The sequence below is a fragment of the Plecotus auritus genome (assembly GCF_963455305.1).
Source record: "Plecotus auritus genome assembly, chromosome: 11".
In the NCBI taxonomy this organism is placed as follows: domain Eukaryota; kingdom Metazoa; phylum Chordata; class Mammalia; order Chiroptera; family Vespertilionidae; genus Plecotus; species Plecotus auritus.
The window spans coordinates 19,347,642-19,370,743 of NC_137777.1; the positions used below are offsets into that span (position 1 = coordinate 19,347,642).

A 23,102-nucleotide genomic window follows, 5' to 3' on the forward strand; every position below is an offset into this window, starting at 1 on the left:
CCTCCAATTAAACAGAAGATAGCATTCCAGAATTTGGGAGTATAAACCTACCTGATGACATAGAAATTAGATTTTACTATGTTCATAAACTGGAGAACTCTTTTAATAGGGTTTGGGAAATTATTTCATCTCTTTGTTTCCCTTTCTAACTTAGAAGTAGATGAAAGAGACTAAAATCTGAGACAGTATATTCTTGATGTATTTAACCTCAATGTCTTTTGTTGTGCTCCTGAATCTTATCTCACCTTAGGCCAAATCAACATGTTCCATTCCTGAGACCTAAGATACATATCTGCAAATGTAGAGGAAGAGTGCAATCACTTCATGAAATAAATCAAATCTTCCCCAGGAAGATAGACCTGCCATCTCCTTGTAGCTATGTTCAAAATGACTAGGTACTCACATGCTGCAGGAACTCCAAAATGATGCTAAGTTGGGGAAAGCTTCTTCTCACCTGGCGATAGCCTAAGTTCTGAGTTCATGGTGCCAACACTGCTGACTACTCCCAGGAGACCTCTGCTTTGACCATAGACCTCAGTCATTCCATTAATCACTTCTGTTTCCTTAACACATTGCAAACGAATCACGAGAATTCTCACTTCATACTACGTAGTGTTTTACAAAGTATCATACTTTAGAAAGATATTAGCTTGTAAGAACATGTAATAAATAACTTCAAAATGCAATGGGTATTTAATTCTAAAGCATGCCCTTAACATTTATGTAAAACGTTTTTGTACTCGTTCAATAGAAACTTATCTGGCCACTGGGTAAAGCTAGCAATAAAAGTACTGGTCTGCAATGTGTAAGAGCTAGGGGACTCTAGTCAAAGGAGCAATACTGAAACAGGAGATTTTACATATATACTGTTTTTTCATTTCCTAATTTTGGGATCTACACACTTAGCATTTAAGAGGCCAGGTATTTCTTACTGTTGCCAATAAGAGATAGTGATGCCTGATTAGTATTATGTAGGCAAAATAATTAAGATTAGCCTCAATATCAATGACTTCAAGATGACAAATATGTAGTCTTAGTTTAGTGAAATCCTTTTTAAAGAAGTATATAACTTTCTCCTTGACATACAGACCATACAATGGATCTGATGATTCCCAGTGGAAAATCCAAGTATCTTAGATAAAGCAGAACAAGGGTCATGCCAATCTCTGGGCATTGGTGATCTGGGTTGAAAAGCCAAGTGCATCAAGGAAGCATGCGGGGTCTCACAGGCCTTGCAGGTCACAGTTCCTGTTTTAGGAGATGAGCTGCCAGTAGCAGAGCTAGACGGTGCTTAGCAAGCCCATTCTGAGTGCGGTTTTGACAGAATGCATCTGTTGGCAGGAGTGTGAGAGGCAGCAAATGCTTGTGGCTTGTTCTTGCTCTGACTGCAACATTAACTTGCGTTAACCTTTTACTTGGCTGAGTGCCTGACTCTCCTTAGAAGAGATGCAATGACCCCCCTTGCCCTTTTTCAAAATTCTCTCCATGTCACTTTGTAGTGTGGCTGCAGCAATGTCATACCTGATGACTGGTGTCTGATAGGAGCCCTAGCCAAGGGTGTCATTACCTGGAGAGGGTACAGTAATGTAATCCTATACCATGATATATAGTGAACTGTTCATAAGTGCTGCAAACCCAAAAGCGATTACTGGTTCAACACTCAAGCCAAGCTGCAGGGCAGAAGAGAGAGGAGGTGATTTGCTAGCTCAGGGATTGGATCGTAGCTGGCTGGACCCTGTCAATTAAAGGAGCCCGCTCTGCTCACAGTATTCTCTTCCTTGCAGCTAATACACCCGCTCCTGGATTCCTGAATTGAAGTGAAAACCAAGAGCTCTGTCTCACTCTGTCTCTGCCTATCTCATTCCCTGTTTCTGTCTGTCCCTCTATTTCTTTCTCCCTCTAAATATTATGAGATCTTTTTTTTTTCTTTTTAGGAGAAATCCATCTATCTAGTAACGTTATTGAAGGATTTTAACCACTTTTTTCTTGCATAGAGTCCTTGGTGAGTGGTTTTGCTCTCTGCCTGTGTGTGTGTATTAAATTTTACCACAGTTGAAAACTTTGCTATTTTTTCCTTTGCAATCCATTCCTCCATTTACTTAATAAGAATGTCTATCCTTATGGTGTTTGGAGGAATAAATAAATATATATCAACACCTAGCACTCAAAGCAGATGTTCAAGGCCCTTATCAAGTAAAAGGTCTAGTTTTCTGGCCAATATCTTTATTTCAAATAATGAAGTATATATTTGAATTATTGAATATTAATTATTGACAATCTTCAGAGTTATCTCACAGGCAAGTATAGGTCTCCTGACAATTTATACTCTCAGAATTAAACAATAATTCTTCCACCTAGTAACATTATAGGTTCCTGATTATTTAAATATGCTTTCATGCACACAGTTTAACATGACAGTATTTAGGAAAAGAAAATAGAGGAGTTATTGGAAAGGTGCCATATACATTTTTTTTTTCTATTTGGAGGAGGGGTTGCTTTGAGTTTAAGATGAAGAAAATTCCTTACCCTTCTGTATGTATGAAAAAGTTAGTTGAAGACAAAAGGTCATGTGGCTGCATCACGTTGCTGTTCAAAGAGACAGAACGTTTCTCTATGCTGAGCTTGAGCTTTAGGCTGAGCTGATGAAGGTCATGTCTGAACAGTGTCAGGGACTATGAGCTTGAACTACTGCTGGAGGGGTCGTGCCTCTTCGTCCAGCTCATCTCACTCTACTTGATCTCTGATTCCATTTTTCAGCTGCAACAGATAGTGTCTGACCTTTACAGACATTCTGCACTCACTTAGGCACCTGAAGGATTAGCCTCAGTTTTGCCAGAGATAAACTCACTTCCTCATATTCTCCAACTGCAGAAAATCTGTTAAGAACTCAGGCAAGCTGAGTTTATTAGTATTCAACCAACTGCTATATCACATTTCTAGGGTTCTGATGTGTCTAAGTTTTTCAGCCTCTTCTTCAGTTTTCATCATATCAAGTCAATCATATCAAGTCAACATGGTCATCGTTTCCAAGTCCACAACCTCAACATATTCTTACTAGTGTTGACCTTGACAATCAGCTCCAAGTTTGAACTGGAGATCAGAACTTAGCCAATCCTTAGTACAGAGGCTCAGGTCTGACAAATCTGCCTTATCTGGGGCACTCCTTTCCCTAGCCCCCAGTGATACTGCAAATATAAGTCAGTCTTTCCGAGAGCCTTCATTATCCAGGGCTTTAAGAGGTAGTTGTGAGTTTGGTAACTCCATAGACAGCACAATCTAGCTAAGGTCTTAGCAGATGGGATTCTTTCTTTATTTATTAAAAGTATAGGGCATGAAATAGAAAAATCTAGCAGAGGGAACAGAGATGATAAAAGGGAAAGAATGGACCTGCTTTTAGAAAGTAAATTTTTCCATGTCCAATAATATGGGATCCTTTCCTAGTTTTCCAGTAGAAAAACATTTGATAAACATATAAATGGGCCAGCCAGAATGATTTCACATTGACATTCGACTTTAACCCGATATGGAATATAGAAGAACATATTTCTTAGAAACGTGGTCCAGCTTGGGTTAAGACCCACCTGGAAAGGTCCTATTAATACAGGTACAGATGCCTGCAAGAAGCTGTGCTTCAGTTTGGCAGCCTGCTGAGCATCGCTAGGATCCATCTCAGATGGGATTTGCGTACCACAATTAGCAATGGTTCTACTATTGCTTTACAACAACTCATCACATAGACTGCAGCAGAGGGGCAATGCCAAGGGGCCTGCTCTTCTGTGCCCCATCCTTAACTTCCCTGTGGCTCCACTAACACGAGGCTGTTACATATGGCTGACTTGTTTGAGAGATTTGAAGACATTGAGAGAGAACATACAGAATAGTGAGGAACAGGGAACAACTTCATATTATTAAAGACATAACATCACTGATCTTCAAATTGCTTCAGCCATCTTTATGACCAGGAATTTGTCCACAAGTACGCTTTTCCTTCTGCAGCTCCTACTACTTTCCTGGGCACCCTCCCTCTGCTTTTCTCTCCCCCTGTCCTTCTCTCCTGGGCTGTGCCTGACCCTCAAGTTTCTCACTATTTATCATATAGGGGCATTTTACTTTCCACCCATTTTCTCCAGAAGGAGGAAGTTCAACCTATGCGTAAAAAGCTACCAAGTGGCCCAAGGTTATAAAATGAAAATTCCTTTTTAAAACCAATATGGTTTACCATTGTGGGAAAATAAATTAGTAATTTTTTTTTAATATATCTTATTGATTTTTTACAGAGAGGAAGGGAGAGGGATAGAGAGTTATAAACATCGATGAGAGAGAAACATCGATCAGCTGCCTCCTGCACATCCTCTACCGGGGATGTGCCCACAACCACGGTACATGCCCTTGACCGGAATCGAACCTGGGACCTTTCAGTCCGCAGGCCAACGCTCTATCCACTGAGCCAAACCGGTTAGGGCAAATTAGTAATTTTTTACTAAGCTGTTTTCCTACTGCAACTGGATAGAAGTCAACACCAATAAACCAACTTCTCAGAAAAAAGTACAGGCCTCTTGGCAAATTACAATATTTTTTATTGTTAAATAGATAATATTTCTTTTTCCTCTGATGTATAGTCTGACACAAAACCTAAACTCATAAATGCCCCAAAAGGGGAAGGATAACTGATAAAGTACAGTTCAGCACAAACAATGCCATCTAACTACCAAATAAATTATTCATGGCAGCTATTTATATGGTGTAATTCCTATTCTTAACTGGCAAAATGCTGACAAGCTATTCTTTCTACTACATTTCCTCAGTCGACGAATTTAGTCAGGTCTGAGAAAAAAGGTAAGAGAACAATGGACTCTCTCTCTTCTTAGAATTTATTTAAATTATGCTTGTTATTCTAAGTTCTAGACAAAATGTTAAATTATTATATTTACAGGAAGGAAGAGTCCTATCTATGTGGCTCCTTTAAAGGACAGGAATATAAATGTAATTAGGGGACAAACTGGGTCATCTAACCTGGCTTTATTATTTCATGAATCATTGAATCATAGGCCTGGCAGGGACCTTGAGAACCACCTTCCTATGCTCAGCAAGCAGACATTAGCTATACCAGACAACCACTGATCCAATTTTTAAGGCCCCACTGAGAAGTTCCCTCATTTTGCCTTCTGACTCATTCCAATGCAATAATGCTAGATGTCAGAATAGTCTTCCTGATAGAAAACTGAATTCCTCATGTTGATTTCTTATCTTCTTATATTAGCCCAGGCAAATCAAGATAATTAATTGGTAATTTATTATTTACTCCGATTAAAATATATTTTGTCTTTATTTTGGATTTCCAAAGTTTTTCACAGTCATGGTACAGTTACGTTCATGGGCTCAAATCCTGCTTCCATAACTTACTAGCTGTGTGACCTTGGGGAAATTGTTAAACCTCTCTGTGTCTCAGTTTCATCATCAATAACATGGAGGTAACAATAGTACCTACCTCAAAGGTTTCTTCTGAGGATTAAATTAAATGAGTAGTATCTGTAAAACCCCTTGAATCAATGTCAGTATATAGTGTTACAAAAATGTTCGTTAAAAAATTAAAAGCACATTTAGAAAATACAAAAGACAATTTTGAAAATACAACAAAAGAAACAGACTACCTTGCTTTAGAGATAACTGTTTACATTTTAATGTTGCTTTCTCGCCTTGTATATATATAAATCACTTCTATAGCACACAATTGGGATGATGCTATATTTGAGAAAAGGTTCTGTGTCATCAATTTCTTCACTTAATGTTATTTTATGAGCATCTCTCCATATCCTTAACAATCTTTGAGCATTTCTTCATATCTTTATCCATTTTATGAGCCATTTTAGCAATCCCCTATTGTTGACTATGAGATTATTTTCAGTATTTCACTCTTTTAGCTAATACAGCAATAAATATTTTTGTAAATAAACTTTCATCCATCTCCTTGAATATTCCTATTCTAAATTTTCCTGAAGTGAGGTACTAGGATACAGTATGTTTTGAAAACACCAGGTGCATACTATTAAATTGTGTTCCAGAAAGAAATGTATTAATTGATGCACTTATGAGGTAATATATAAGATAGCATCTTTCAATACAACATTAAAAATTGCTTCTAAAAAAGGGGAAAAAATCCTGATTTGATGATAAAAATTATATCAGTTTAATTTGAATTTTTGATTCCTAGTGAGAGTGAATGTTTCTGCATAGCAACTGTTTAAAAATAGTGAATTTTTATTGAGTTATGCTTTAGCCTTTGGCTGTGCAAGTGGAATTCATTGTTCTTTCATGATTTCCCTTGGGTTGTGGATTCTAATTTTAATCAACTTCACGGCTCTCCTCCAGAAGGTATTTTTTTTTTAATCCTTGGTCTGGTTCTTATCCTGTAAAGCAGAGTAAGAGGCTGCTTTAGTATTGGGGCCAGACTACTTGTATTTGCATAATGGGAAACATCACCATGTTTCTATTCATGCAAGTCATGAACAATCATCAAGTGCTGGTACGAGTTAGCACTGATCCTTGGTACTATGAAAGTAAGAGAGGGTTCTTGCCCTCCTCGAGTTTAAAGTCTAATTGGAAAGAAAAGTCTAATGCATGAAACAATTAGTGATCAATATAAGGCAACCTACACTGAGTGAATTGTGAATACAAATACTAGGAGCTATGGTTATTTAAAGAAAGGAGAGATCCATGATGATATGAGTAATCATCAATGAGGTTGGCTTTGGCAGAGGAAAGGGCAGGCCTTTCCGGTGAAAATGGCAGTAAATGGCAGGCTTTTACAGACACAAAGAGCATGGATTTTTGTGTCAGACCTGGGTGTGAAATCTCAGCTCCACCATTTGTTAGTTTTAACCTAAAGCAACTGTATTAACCATTCAAATGCTGGGTTTGAATTCCAGTTCTGCCACCTATGAGCTGTGTGACAAAGCTAATAATCTGAGCAAACTAATAACGTCCATCATAAATCTAACTTTGTTCACCAATAACATTAGGATAATCAGAGTTTTTATCTCACAGGATTGTTGTGGGGATTAAATGAGGAAATGTGAAAGTGGGGCCTGGCACATTATAAGCACTCAATAGTCAATAGTTTCCATCATTAGCCTCCTTAGGCATCAGTGTAGTAAATCACTTCTTAACATGAGGTACTAATGATTCTCCACCATAATTGATAATTACGGGTGGTTTAATTGAGAATTGGACAGATTTGTCATTGCAAAGGCGAGAAAGAGACTGGAATTGGAGGTTTCCCCCCCAAATAATAATGCACATTTTATATTTTGAAGTGAAGTGCTTCACTCTTCCCTGAATGTCAATGTGTTGTTCATTATAGCCCATATCCAGAGCCCCTTTTATTTGGAATTGAGAGCCTGATGTTTTCTGCAAGGCCCAAAGTAAGCTCTGATTTTTTAAATCATTTTTTTATTTTTCCAGTTACAGTTAACATACAATATTATATTAGTTTCATCTGTACAACCTAGTGGTTAGACATTTTATAACTTACTAAGTGATCATCCTGATAAATCTTGTACCCATCTGACACCACACATAGTCATTAGAATATTATTGACTATATTCCCTATGCTATACTTTACATCCCCATGACTATTCTGTAACTATCAATTTGCTCTTCTAAATTTCTTCATGTTTTCACCCATCACCCTAATAACCCTCCAATCTGGCAGCCATCAAAATGTTCTCTGTACCTATGAGTCTGTTTCTGTTCTGCTTGTTCATTTATTTTGTTATTTTCAGATTCAATTATTGATAGGTATTTATTGTCATTTCTTGTTCACATTTTTTATCTTGTTTTTTCTTCTTCCTCTTAAAGAAGACCCTTTAACATTTCATGTGATACTTGTTTGATGGTGATGAACTCCTTTAGCTTTTTCTTATCTCAGAAGTTTTTATCTGTTCTTTGATTCTAAATGATAGCTTTTCTGGGTAGAGTAATCTGGGTTATAAGTCCTTGCTTTTTATTTTTATTTTATTTTTTAATATTTTTATTGATTTCAGAGAGGAAGGGAGAGGGAGAGAGATAGATAGAAACATCAATGTTGAGAGAGAATCATTGATCGGCTGCCTCCTGCATGCCCCCTACTGGGGGTTGAGGCCGCAACCCAGGCATGTGTCCTTGACCAAAATTGAACCTGGGACCCTTCAGTCTGCAGGCTGATGCTCTATCTACTGAGCCAAAGTGGTTAAGACAGTCCTTGATTTTTATCACTTTGAATATTTATTGTCAATCCCTTCTGGCCTACAAAGTTTCTATTGAGAAATTAGTTGACAGTCTTATGGGAGTTCCTTTGTAAGTAACTACCTGCTTATCTCTTGCTGATTTTTAAGTTTCTCTTTTTTGTTATTACCCTTTTGCATTTAATTATGATGTGTGCCTTTTGGGGTTCATCTTGTTTGGGACTCTCTGTGCTTTCTAGACTTGTATATCTATTTTCTTCCCCAGGTTAGGGAAGATTTTTTAAAGATAAAACTCAATACTCTCACTAATACATCCTACATAATAGATGTAATTAACATTTCTAAAAGTGGTAAGGTTAATTAAGTAAAGGAGTTAATTAAAATACCAAATAAGTACAGAAATGCCATATTAGTAGCACTAAAGAAGATGAAGGGATATAGAAAAATCAAAACATTGAGTGATGAGGTTTTAAAATATACACATTCCTATTTTGGCATTCCTCCTTTCATAATATGGAGCTAGTTCCCTCTCCTTGAGAGTGGGCTGGACTTAGCAACTATTTAAAATACAGTAGAAGTCACAGTGTTTCGTTTCTGAAACTTGGCTATAAAAATCTTTGCAGCATTCTCCTTACTATCTAGGCTTACTCTCTTTATGGGAACCCAAAGCCATGTTTTGAAGAAGCTCAAGACCTTGTTGAAAGGTCCACGTGGTAAGGAATCAAGGCTTCCTGCCAACAGACAGCACAAACTTGCCAGCCATGTGAATGAACCATCTAGGAATGGAATCTTCCAGTCCCAGTCAAATCTTAAAATGCTGTAGCCCTAGCCAGAATCTTGACTGCAACCTTATGAGAGACTCTGAGCCAAAAGCACACAGCAATATATATATATATATATATATATATATATATATATATATATATCACTGAATATGATATACATTGAGATTTTATCATGTGATACTTAACCTAACTCACTGGTGAAAAAACAACCCATATACTCTGTTAATAAGAAGAAAACTTTGATAAGCATAAATGAAGAAACTAATTATAAAAAGCAAATATCGAACAGGAAATTGACTACAAGCATGTCATACATTTTGGTAGAGACTGGTTAGCTATTCATCAAACCAATTTCGTCCTTTTCCTTGATATACAGTACAAGATATTAGCACATCATATCTCACAATTAGGCAAAAGACAATTTCCAGATTGATTTTCTGTTTCATGGAGGGAAATATAATTTTCTTTCTTAGACATATCTATGATGGTGGGATCAAGAGACCTCCAAATGAATAGTTTCCACATAGATGATGAAGAGGAGGAGGAGGAGAAGAAGGAGGAGGAGGAGGAGGAGGAGGAGGAGGAGGAGGAGGAGGAAAGAGGGGTATAGTAGGAGGACAAAGGAAGAGGAGGAGAAGGAGGAAGTAGGGGGTAAAGGAGATTATTTATGATCCTGATAATGGCCAATTCAGTTATTTGTCAGTCAGTAGTACTTAACATGAACATAGCTCCCAAAGTACTTCTCTAAACCCAGGTTCTGCTGTTACAGAGTAACCCACTGAAGATAATGGATCTAATGATGGACTTCAGACAGGACTCTCTCTCATTCTTTGTTTTATTTTTCTTGTTTCATCAGAGTCCTGAAAAGCAAACAGTACTAGTATTATCCCTGTTTTCCAGAGGGCGAAACTATGGCTCAGATGTGTTGACAAGAGTAGAGGAGCAGACATTCAAACTTCAAGTCATTTGTTTCCTGGTTCTGGGTTCTGAAGCCCTTATTACACCAGGGGTTGTGAAGATTAAGTAAGACACCATACATGAGAAAGAATGCCTGACACATTGGAACCACTCACTAGGACTTGCCATCTTTGAGTTCCTTACTGGAGACTGCATAAATCCTATGAGAATTATTGAGCACATAGGAAGAATAACTACATTTTCTTTTCCGCACCAAGGCAAATTGTCAGCATAAGTTTATCTGAATCTCAGTGGGAGCAGTGAGTAGGATGGTTGTGAGTTTTGATAGGTTTAATTTGGTTTTATATTTTGAGAAATGGCTATATTAAACAACAGACAAATATTGGTATGATTTCTTTATAGAGTTTATTTCTTAAATCTCTTGACCATTACTTTATTTAATAAAATGATAAATATGAAATAAAATAGGTAGCATAACTTGATTTATTTTGTAAGATGAGTAATATTCCTTCTAACCTGGAATGCATGAGTTTTTAGTGAAGCAGTCCTAGGTGTCAAGCCTTTCTCCACTGTTATTAATTCTGGCTAGTCATCTAATATTCCTGAGCTTTAGAGTTTCATTTATGAAATGCAGATAATAATACTTGTTTTTTTTCATTTATGAAATGCAGATAATAATACTAGTTGTTTAATTCTGGCTAGTCATCTAATATTCCTGAGCTTTAGAGTTTCATTTATGAAATGCAGATAATAATACTTGTTTTGCAGGAATGTGAGAGTGACATAAGGTATAAATTGAATAATACATAATAAGGACTTAAGGAAGTACTTCCTCTATCTCTGAGCTAAGAGCACTGGTATTGGTTTCTTTTAATCTCCTAATTCTTATAAAATAGTACAATAAAATCATATAGTCATCTTAAGGAAAATCATGATAATTTCCCTACTTAAGTATTTTAATATTTTTAATTGATTTCAGAGAGAAAGGGAGAAGGAGAGAGAAACATCAATGATGAGAGAGAATCATTGATCGGCTGCCTCCTATACACCACTCCTGTGCCCTGAACTCCTGGGTCATAGGTCGAAGCTCAACCACTGAGCCACCCTATTTAAGTATTTCAAATAAAGTACTACTAAATTGTGCTTTTTCTGGAGAGTTTTTGAAATAATTTTTGCCCTCTGTATAAAAATATTAAAATAATACAGTGGTCATGAAAGAATATAAGAATTTTTATGTTCATAGATCCATAGTGTGCTTTAACAACATAAAGATCTTTGAAATTATGGCAGTCATTAGTGTCATCTGCCACAGTCCTAACCCTCCCATTTCAGGACCTGTGGTGGAACTGAGTTTCCTGGCTTGAGTGGGACTGTGTAACTAGACTTGAGTAACAAGTTGTATGGTGCAGTACCTGTTCCAGACCTTTCAGACTCTATTTTTCCCTCTAGCTTGACAACCAGTAACACTTGAAAAGGTACCTGCATCAGAATAGGTCACTGAGAGCTTCCCTGCTGACCTTTAAGGGTCATGCAGCAGAAGACTGGAAATGTAGTTCATTCTGAATGATCAGAGGTAGTTAAAAAAAAAGTCTAGAAAAGACATATAAATATATATTTTAAAACTATATTTTATTTCTTTATAGAATATAAGAATATTGATCCAATTTTTGTTTTATTTTTTTAAAATATATTTTTATTGATTTCAGAGAGGAAGGGCGAGGGAGAGAAGAGATACACACTGAGGATCGAGCCTGGAATCCAGGCATGGTTCCTGACTGGGAATCAAACCATGACCTCCTGGTTCATAGGTTGATGCTTAACCACTAAGCCATGCTGGCTGGGCCAATATTTGTTTTAAATAAATGGAGCAATATTTGGGGCCTCACTTCAAATTGTCCCTTTAGAATTCTCAACCTTGACAGCACTTATACATAAGGATGCAATTCTACTTAATGATATAGATGATGTATCCTTCAAAGGAAAAATGGAGATCAAAATTAGATTAAGAGAAGTTTAAGAGCAGGGGCATAGCTAAATCAATATTTGTTTCTCACCGGAAAGCTTTCTAGATTTTTAGTTAAGTGTTTTTTTTAAATATCTATTTATGTATTTTTTCAACATCATGCAATTCTCAGCCTGAGTTCAATACTGAGTAATTTAGAGAAACACAAATAGTTTTGACTATTTCATATAAAGTAAAAGTAAATAAATAAATAAGGCATAGTTTACATTGTTCAATGATAGGTAGCAGGAAGAATCTTATACTTGAATCAGGGGTAAATACTGCTTTTATTTTTTTCTAGAAACATAATTTCAATATAATTTAAAAAGATTCAGATTTAAATAAAAGTTAACAAACACAATACAACATTTTTATAAGTTTATTTTAAAATGATATGACACACTTGGTATTAGCCTATAAGGCATCAAATGCCCATAACCTTAATAACTGCCTGTTTACAATATTAAATAACACATAATCAACATTAATATTTTCTTTTGGGAGGGGCAAGAAAAGTACAATTAAAAGCACAATGAAAACCACAAAGTAACAACTCTCAGTGAGGCAACCTGTCTTTGCTTTCTTGTCTGACATGTGTTCGGAGCCTGGCTAGGAAGTGTGAAGGTGGCAGTGAGGAAATAAGACTGGCTGTTCTGGAGACACAGGGGTTATTAAAACTTGGATCAAAGGAAAATACTGTCTGCTTCCCATATTTCCCTGAAATAAAATAATAATTCCTGTTAAAATAATTTCTAAATATGCCACACTCTATGAGTCCGAAATTGAGAGGTTAAAAAAAATTAGGCAATTGTTTGTGGGTTGCTGAACACCAAAACAGATCTATATAATTATGGCATCTCATTCTGAGGTTGATTCCAAATTCTTCATTCATGACCCATGAAAGACTTGTCCTAAAAGCCAACATTAAGGCATGCCAAGTATCCTATAAGAAAATTATTCTAACAACATCTTTGGATATTACAGTTCTATAAAATATTCTCCTGACATACATAGACTTGAGTGTATCTAAACTTGCATACTAACAAACATAAACCACAAGAACACGCTCAAGTGTTAGCCACGAATTTTTAGAAAATCAATTTTATGTATTTAAAATAACCTCTTACTTTTTACAGTGTCAGTGCAGGAGTCAGGCAAATTATTTCCCAAAGCTTATGCCCATAAAAGTTGAAAGGAGAGAATATTATAGAGTTCTATGAGCCATAAAATGATATAGCTAAAAATCAGCTGAAGGACAGACAATGTGTTAATTCTTATAAACCCTTTCATACTGGGAAAAGCCATTCTAATTCTTCTCATTATAGTCACTCTTTATGTCCAGTTCTTGGAAAAGTAAAACCCCATTACAGAGATCTGTAATGATCTTATTCCTTTGTCACAGCGGAATCTAGTTGGTAGTATTAAACCTTGCTGAATAGGTGAACCATTGCTGAAGGCTGTGAATCTCCTTTGTCAGACCACATTTTTGTCATAGCAGTAATTGCTACAAAGGAATCTAACCTTCAGACTGAAAAACCTTCTCCTAATACATATAGGAACATTTTTAATTTAGCTTTAGGTGATTCATCTAGGTAAGGTTTTGCATATGCCTGTCACATGTGAAAGACGGTGGTTGAAAAATTCAAGTCCTCTTGCCTAAAATTTTTGCCTGTCCCAGAGAAATAACAAAATGTACAGTCACTTGGGTTCAGACCCTTAATTCCTGATGTTCAATGAGTATGATGCTCACTCACTCATTTACTCTTATGCCTGGAGGCAAAGGTAAGGCACACATGAATTTGGAAGGGCAGTCTCTTTGTCTAAATTTGCACCTTGAAGGACTTGTTCTGACACTGGGCCACCTCAGTCCCTAAAACAAGTAAGTCTGAGAGGAATGGACTCAGATATTTTAAGCAGAGAGCAGAGCATGTGATACTGATTGGTATCAAGGCAGTATCTTGTTAATACAGGATCAAGGGCCATAGTAGTCGTGGGTAAGAGCAGACACAGTCACCAAGACCTTCATGGTTCCAAGCAGTCCTGTACCCTCTAACTTATAAGTCAGCTGAGACATGGGGAGCCTAGAGAAAAGACATTCTTTTTATGAGGGACCAGTGCATGGTGTAGTACACGGTCTGCTTCAGGCGCTCCAAATGGCTGGAAAAGGACATACAACATTGCAAAGAAAGCACTTCAGCTCTGCCACAGACAGTGTGAGGTCCCCTAAAAAGGAACAGTTTAGGAAAGTCATGAAGAGAACTAAACTGTCCCTTAGTAGCATGGAGAAATGGAGAAAGACAGCTTTCTTTCTGGTACTCACGCCTTTGGGCTGCATTATTGAACAATCAGCTGCCTTCCCTTAAGATTAGGAAGGTGACTCTGAATTCAGCTTTCTGAAACCTGACACATAAATTAAAGGCCTAAACTGCAGACCTTTGAAAAAAGTTTTGTTTTCCAGGCTGGCAATAAAAACTCTCATAGATATCAACCAGCACCATGTTGAAGAGAGAGGTGTAAGATAATAAGGACTCAGGATCAACACCATAGCTATGGTCTACTCAGTGTTTATATCAGTTATCACCTGATCTTGACAAAGCACTTTAAGTAAATATTTAGAGCCCCCCAAAGCCCTCTTCTTCAGAATGAAAACATGTCTAAACTTCAGGGGTTTTAGTTGCCTGTGCCACCATCACTTTAAATTCAAGTAATCTTCCTTGGGTCCTTTTGGTATAATGGTCTGTCCTCCTGTGATTTAGAACCTTAAAAATGTGCCCTATAAATGAACATATTTAAATAATGTTGAAATAAGCATTTACTTATTACATTTCAATTTTAAAATTAAAAAATATATATTCTGACTTGTTAAATTTTTCCCCTTCTGAATATTTTCTTGTCCTAATCTCGCTCTCTCTCTCTCTCTCTCTCTCTCTCTCTCTCTCCACACACATACACCACATATCTCTTTTAGGTCACGTCAGAACTATATATCATTTGGTAGCACTGCAAGATTTATGAAATGCTTCCAAATGAAAAGCTAAAGAGCTTTAGTGTTTTTCTCCTTTATTATCAGTTTTACAGAATTGAAAAAACTTCCTAACACTCGATTCTTAAATTTGTTTTAAAATAAGCTGAAAATCAGGCCACACAATTAATTCAATTGAGTCTGTGATTTGCCTAAATGAATCTTGCTCATCAATAAATAAAAACAAAACTCAGCTGATCCCACTTAGCTTCTATGAATAAACATGTATTTTCAAAATGTATTTAAAACAAAAACAAACAACTCAGACCTCCTAACTCAGCCCAGCAGATCATTCCCTGATTGTCTCGACATTGTTCAAGGAGGGCCCTCAAGCAGGCGGAAACCTGACAACTTATAAACCTTTAGAACATGCAACTTATACCACTGGTAAGCTAGCCTCAACACCAACCACAAAATGACATGAGATTCACAGTAAAACAAAACGTTTGTTCAAAAAGCACAAAGATTGAGCAGTAGAAAACAGAAATCATGTACAGCTTGTCCCAATTCTTTCTGAATCAATAATAGTCTGTTCTATAGGGTAATTGATCTCTAACTTCCTCTGATGTTCATATATTTCTTGTTGTTGTTTTTTTCACCTAATAGTTTTTTCACATACCCATCCTCTATTTTTTACTGTCCTCTGATCTTCCCTTTTGTTTCCCCTTAACCCTTAGTCACACACTGCATAGTTATCAAATCCATTTGACACCCAAGAGCTCATTCACATAGAAATCCTGACTCACACACTCTGCCAGCCAAAGTCACCCACGTATTCCACAGTCCTCAACAACAAAAACTGCAGACATTAGGAGTCTTTACAATTTGCAAAGAAATCACTTTCTTACTTCCCCATGCCTGACCTCCCACCCCAATCCCCAGCTCCAGTCCTTTCAGAATGACCCACTGGAAATGGTAACACAGCAATGGGAGCCACACATCCTGCAGCGTGAGGTTGGAAACACCTCAAGGAAAGATTGCAAAATCCAAGATCTTTCTGAGGCTGCACTTCCTGAACCACTACCATCGGGAAGATGGTGTGTTAGGGTGTATACTGGGTGTTTTGCCACATTGCCCATCATGCCTCTCACAGGAGCTTCCTGAGGCCAGAGCTCAGTCACTGAGGGCTTGGATATAAGAACTCAGAATGATGCCTAGACCATAGTGATGAGGGGTACAGTTCCCATTGATTCTCCATTTTAATTTCAGTTCCCATTGATTCTCCATTTTAATTTTTTTGTCTTTGGGCTTAAGGACTGCTGCCATCCTGGGGCAATGTCTCATTGCATGGCCTACAGCCAGTGATACAAGCTTGTAGGCACAGTCCCCAAGTCCAGCTACAATTGTATTGGAAGTTTTCCCCAAACAACAACAAAACATCACCTGGGAGTGTGCCTGAGCCAATCATGACTCAAACCTGCCTAGATGTCTGCATGTCTGGAAATAGTTTTGAAATGTCTTACGAATTGCCTCTCTGATGTGAGAGCCAGGAAAGACTTCAAGAGCATGGGTAACCAGTATCATAGCTAAACCACAGACAAAAAAAAAAAAAATTATATCAGCCACTAATTTTATTTCATCTAGAGAATGGGCATGCGACACTGGCTAATATCTGGCATTACCATTATGGGTTAAATTCAGATTGGTCTCATAATCATTTATATAATTTCCTTTTACTAGAGAGTGTATTCTAGTGACTTAATTACCACTTCTGAGTACAAGGGTAATTTTAAATATATGCAATTTATAGTTTAAAAAAATAACCAACAATCCTCACTTTTTGAAACATTCAAATTCAAAACCCTATATTTTAGTATGTAGCCAAATTATAGGAAGAAAAACATATCACAAAAATGAATAAGAAACTTTAAGAATCCTATGTAATAAAAGCGTAATAGGCTGTGTCTCAACCAGTCGCTATGACGCCCACTGACCACCAGGGGGTAGATGCTCCGACTGGTAGGTTAGCTTGCTGCTGGGGTCTGGCTGATTGGGACTGGGCAAGAGGTCCCAATACGCCCTGGAGCCCTCCAGCAGTCCCTCCCCGGCCAGCTGGCCCCCATCAGCTCAGATCAGCGCAGGCCACCCAACCTCCCGAGGTCCCTCCCCGGCCGGCCCCCTTTATCGCCAATTGGGACTGGGCGAGATGGCCCAATTGGCCCCAATTGCTGGCCAGGCCGAGGGACCCCACCCATGCATGAATTTGTGCACCAGGCCTCTAGTTAAATATAAACCTTATTATGTGATTCGTGCTTAAGCTCTTTTTGACAAAATTGATGTCTATAATTGATCTGTGTATGGGAACTCCTGGTATCCAAAGAATAATATCCTATATCTTATCAAAGAAATCATTTGTACACTGGGCCGTTAGAAATATTTTGCTAGAGAAGTAGACGTTGATGGCCATTACAGATTAATTAGTCTCGGCTCTTTAGAAGGACAGGTGTAGCTGGGTGTGGTTTCTTAATGCAACTTACATGGCTTTTCTTCTAAATAAAAAATACGTGGAGAACAAAAACACTCACAGGCTGTTGGTTTGGGAAATAGATTTTTCTTGCCAGGCAAACAAACTGCACTGTTAATTTTAAGAAATGGGGTTTGTTTTTGTTTGTGGTTTTGTGTGTGTGTGTATGTGTGTGTGATTTCATATAAAAAATGCCAAGGCAGACTCTCAAGTTCACAACCAGAGTTAGCTCTGTACAGCCAGGGCATCTTCCTCTACCAAGGACAGCTCCAAGGCATTGTCATGACTGCTGGTTTTCATCCTGAAGCTGAAAGAACCGTAGAGTTTTGCAGATTCTTTGGAAGAGGCAAACCTGTTGCGACGGTACAGCTCCCCCTTCCACATAGACATCATTAGCAAACAGGACAGAACGACGCCACCAAGAGTAAGCAGGCAGAGCCCAGCAATCACACAGCGGTCCAGATGTGCCCCCAGCCTGGCACTCTCCTTCTCCAGGCGCTCCATCTCCCGGGCTGCCACGCTGTTGGGATCCACAGTCACTTCCCGTGGGACGATGTAAGAGATGATCACCAGCAAGATGCCAGTGACCAAGAACAAGATGGCACTGATGAAACCATAGTCTACAGACTTCCCTGAAGACGTGGCTTCCGAACTTGTGTCCTCTTCATCATCGGATATCAAGGATATGGCAGCTTCGTGGGACCACTCGTTGGGATTTCCCCAGCCAAGGTCTCCCTGGTGATTACTCCCTTTTGCTGAAGGAGAGCTCCGGTTCCTCTGCTCCAAGTTAACATTCTCGTCCACGTAGGTAAAAGAAGTTTCTAGTTCCTGGCTGCAGCAATTGCAGACTATCCGTTCTGCTATTTGGTGATTCCCTGAGCTGAGAGGGCCTGGTGGGAAGGAGTTTGGCTGGATCACACTGTCCTGCAGAGAGGGGGAGGGGGAGGCTGGAGAAGGACCAAGTTTAGAGCCTTCTACCTCGGCTGCCCTTGGCGTGGATGTGCAGTGTCTCTGGCAGCAGAGAGCAGCTTTGGTGGCTGCTGCATCTGCCTGGTCAGCTGGAGGCCCTCCTGAGCTCCAGTCCCCAGCATCACACCAGGCTGCCTGGCCGCTCTTCCTAGCAAGATGGTGAGGCTCCATTGGAACTACTCGGACATCCCCCAGCAGCTTCCAGAAATTCTGCCAATAGCAGCACAGAGAAGAACCCAACTAAGGCTGCACCACCAGCGCTTCGGAGGCCCCCATCTCCTTGGCAGCCACAGTGTTGACACTTCAACCCCAGGTCCTCCTGAAAGGGGTGAGGGAAAGAAGAGGATATCTAGTAGCTAGAAAGCGTGAAAAGGGCAAACCCTCTGATTTATCACAGGGCTTAACACCAGGCATCTCAGGTCAGGGAAGAAAAGAGGCAGGGAGGAAGTAGCAGTGTCTCTGAAGAAGGCATTGCCGCCACCAGGCCAAATTTATCCAAGGATTCACACATTTCTGTGACAGGATCCCTCAATGAGAAGGCAGGTTTCCTGTACAGAGACACAAATGAGAAAGGCAGGGACCTTTTTTAGCAGAACTGCTGATTTTCTGGAGAACCTGGGAAGCACAGAATTCTCAACATTTCAGTTACATTATAAGCATTTACCCTCTCTTTAATTCGGAGCAGATTCTAATACAGATTAGCTTTAGCACATCACCATGGGTGAACGCATATGTCACTCAGTTGGGCTGTATTGGAGCTGGGGCTCAGCGTTTTGACTGTGTGGGTGAAAGATGGCAGGCTTAATTAGCCACTCTCCTAACCTTGCACTGCATGCATCCAATGACCCTGGTCACACAGCCCTGTATTTACAAGACCCCAAGCTTGTTCACTGTGCTTCCCTTCTTAACTCATCCCCTTGCTGCTACATGAGGGCAGCAGGTTATGGACCTGGAAGTGTGTAGACAACATGCCTCCTGGTGTGATCCCTGCAAATACTATACGCCAACTCACTCCTACACACACACACACACACACACACACACTCACACCACACACATACACACACACACACCACACTCACACACACACCACACACACACACCACACACACCACACTTACACACACCACACTTACACACACCACACACACACACCACACACACACACCACATACACACCACACACACCACACACACACCACACTCACACACACACCACACTCACACACAACACCACACACACACACCACACACACACACCACACACACACACCACACTCACACACACACACACTACACACACCACACTCACACACACACACACACCACACTCACACACACACCACACACACACATACACACACACATACACACACCACCCACACACACACACACACACCACACTCACACACACACCACACACACACACCACACACACACACCACACACACCACACTTACACACACCACACTTACACACACCACACACACACACCACACACACACACCACATACACACCACACACACCACACACACACCACACTCACACACACACCACACTCACACACAACACCACACACACACACCACACACACACACCACACACACACACCACACTCACACACACACACACCACACTCACACACACACACCACACACACACACATACACACACACACATACACACACCACCCACACACACACACACACACCACACTCACACACATACCACACACACCACATACACACACACACACACACACACACACGCACACACCTCTGCCTGCTCCAGGTATAGGTTGACTACTCCTGCTCACTAACTCTGCATGGGTCTGAGTTCCACTCCTCTGCACGCTTTGCTAACACAAGTGCACAGGATCTTGACCAGAAGTTTTACAAACCCAATCTAGAAGTAAACTGACAATAAAAGACAAATTATAAACCCACAGAGTCAGGGTTCGGTCGAGGCAAATAGGTGAGAAGCAATTTCCAAGGGTGCCTCTGGAACTTTGTATCCATATCACTCCACCCCCAGCCCAGCAAGGGACCTTCCTGGGATAGAACTATTATTAAGTTAAGCAGAAAACCATTTGCCCATCTTTCTCTGCCTCTGACATCTTTCTGAGGAATAAAAATTCACTTTCTAAAGTACAGAGGTTTCAAAGAAAATAAAGCCCCCAAGTCCAGGGTAGTAATTGATTTAACCCATGGCTTGGGGGTTTATTATGATTCAAAATCCACAGCTCCACGAGCTGGTAACCCACACGGAAGCACAGGTAAGGCTCACCTAACGTCAACCCGACAACTCACTAAAAATATGGGAGAGGGGATCCACACGTTTTCTGCTATACATTAGCTTTTTTAAAAACCCACTTTCCTTCTATTTTTGGAGTTTCTCTGCAGCTAAAACAAAACAAAAATACACCAAGTGCAGGAAAATCACAACTGAACCAGAGCTTTCCCTGAGCGAGTGGACAGATCCCTACTGCAGGATCCCTCAGTGAAGGAAGGGATGGTAAGGAGTTTGATTACTGAAAGGAGAAATCATCTGGCAGGTCGCGCAGACATTAGGCGCCCCGATGAACCTTTGGCACAGTGAACTCATCGCACTGGACTACTTGGGATAAAATCGGCCAAGTCCCTTAGGGGGCTTCCAATTTATAACAAAGAGGGAGGGAAATCTCCACTTGATTCCCTGGTCCTACGTCTATCTTTTCTTCAAAGGAGACTCCTCTGGTTCCCAGGGCGATCCACTAGCCTTACAGGGGATTTCCTTTGCAGCTCCTTGATCCGGGGTTTCCATCCTCGATGGAGAAGAGATAATCCCAGGAGACCTGCTAAAGGCTCTTTCCAGCCCTCCTTTCCCTTTCTTCTTCTCCGGTTTAAGAGCGCAGTTGATAAAACTGCACCTCAAAGCAAGGAGACAGCAATCTTCCTCATCTGTCGCCATCCATTAAAGCATGAATATCTGCGCTGGAACTAACTGACACGGGCGAGGCTGGTCTGGGGAGGGCGACCTCGGCATGCGTCCTGGGAGCGCTGTGCAGGGACCGCGCGCCGCAAGCACTGGGCAGCGGTCCCCCCAGGCATCAACCAATTCATTCCGGGTGAACTCCGCACCCTCGGGAAGCACCCTTCCCGGACTCGGGCTGCGTTCGTCTGCCGAGTACCCTGAGGCTGCTGGGCAGGCACCTTGGGCAGAAAGTGGGGACGCGCTCCCCTGCCCCGCCCGGCTCCAGGGGTCTCTCCCTCGCTCCAGTGCCTCCTCCTCTCTGCTCTCCGCCACTCACCTGCTTGGGCCACCCAGTGCGGCTGCAGAACCGCGCTAGTCTCCGCGGGTTTCTCGGCAAAGTCCGCGATCACCTCCGTGGCACTTGTAGCCACCCCACGCCGCGCGGAGCTCCTCGCGGTGGGCTGCGCCCGCGGTGCCAGAGGGGCGGGGCGGGGCGGGGCGCTCCCTCCAGCCGAGCATCCCGGGAGATGTAGTCCGGGGGCAGGGGTGGGGCTGCCTGTCTCCCTAGGTCTGTTCTCTCTCCCACCTCCTGGCTTCTGCCTTCCCCATACCTCCCCCCTCCTGCCTCCTGAGCTCAAGGTGGGGTCGCCCAGCCTCAGGAGTAGCCACAGGATCATGGGGGAAGGAGTGTACATTTAGTTCCTACCAAAATATATGCATATTTTGTCTTATTTAATAGAAAACATCTTCTAATTGGACTTCATTAATCCTTTTACAGATGAGGAAAGAGGCTTAGAGGAATTAAATGCCTCATCCAAGGTTTCAAAGACAATAAGTGGTTGCTAATAAATTGTATCCAGGAACCTGTTTCTAAAGTCATTACCTTGCCCACAAAATCAGGGAAGATGTGGCTATTGTGGATAAGAGATTGTCCTGTTCACCTACGCATCCCCTGTGTAGAGTGTCTGGTATCTGTTGAATTATGAACAATAATGGTACGAAGTAACAACGAACATAAATAGCACATTGCCAGACTCTCCTCATCACTTTAGAGACAGGTACTCCGCTTTTCGAAAGTTGGCTTAATGCCACCTCGACTTGTAATCCAAAGAGGATATTAACTTTCATGAAAAAAAGTGAAAAGCCAGAATAGTGGTCGGCATTTGTTTGCAGCAAGCTGTTATAGAGGCAGTACGCTCTGGTGAGTGAAACAACATGGTACATATACTATTTCTACTCTATGTAGGCTGTGTATTTATCACATCATTCCTTTTACCATGTTGGTGTTATTTTAGGTTTTATTTGGTATGATTTAGTAGGTTATTTCTGAGATCTGGGAATGCTCAAAAATGTTACCCACGTACATTAATGGTAATTACTTCTTCACTTCAGGCCATTTCAGCTTACAAAAGGTTTCATAGGAACATTCTACTTTTGGATAAGAAGGGTGGGGAACCTGCACATTAACTCATTTAATGCTCACAATTAATTTTCAAAGTCCTATGAAGATCTGTTTTACAGAAGAGAAAACTGAGTAACCCAAAGTCATACAGCTGGTACTCAGCAGAGGTGGGGCATGAACCACAACAGCTGCTCAGTCGTAGGCAAACTGAATGAAAAGAGGGAGGACCAGAAGGCAAGAAGATGAAGGGTTAGAAACAAAGGAAATCTGGAGGTTGAAGCTACTGAGTTGTGACTCCCAGATTAGGACAAAGGAACTCCTTGGGGTCATTAACCTCTTTCTGACCAGAGTGGACTGCAGCAGC

The 23,102-nt window shown here is 40.4% G+C and overlaps 1 protein-coding gene across 1 annotated transcript; it reads right to left on the reverse strand.

Annotated features, from left to right (window-relative positions):
• Positions 1 to 14,850: 14,850 nt before the first annotated feature.
• Positions 14,851 to 21,799, reverse strand: TMEM74 (transmembrane protein 74). Its single transcript, XM_080647223.1, has 2 exons — positions 21,674 to 21,799; positions 14,851 to 18,931 (listed from the first exon to the last, which is right to left on the reverse strand). Exon 2 carries the CDS (start codon positions 18,552 to 18,554, stop codon positions 17,640 to 17,642), a length of 915 nt encoding a protein of 304 aa, XP_080503349.1. The 5' UTR covers positions 18,555 to 18,931; positions 21,674 to 21,799; the 3' UTR covers positions 14,851 to 17,639.
• Between the last annotated feature and the right edge of the window lie 1,303 nt (positions 21,800 to 23,102).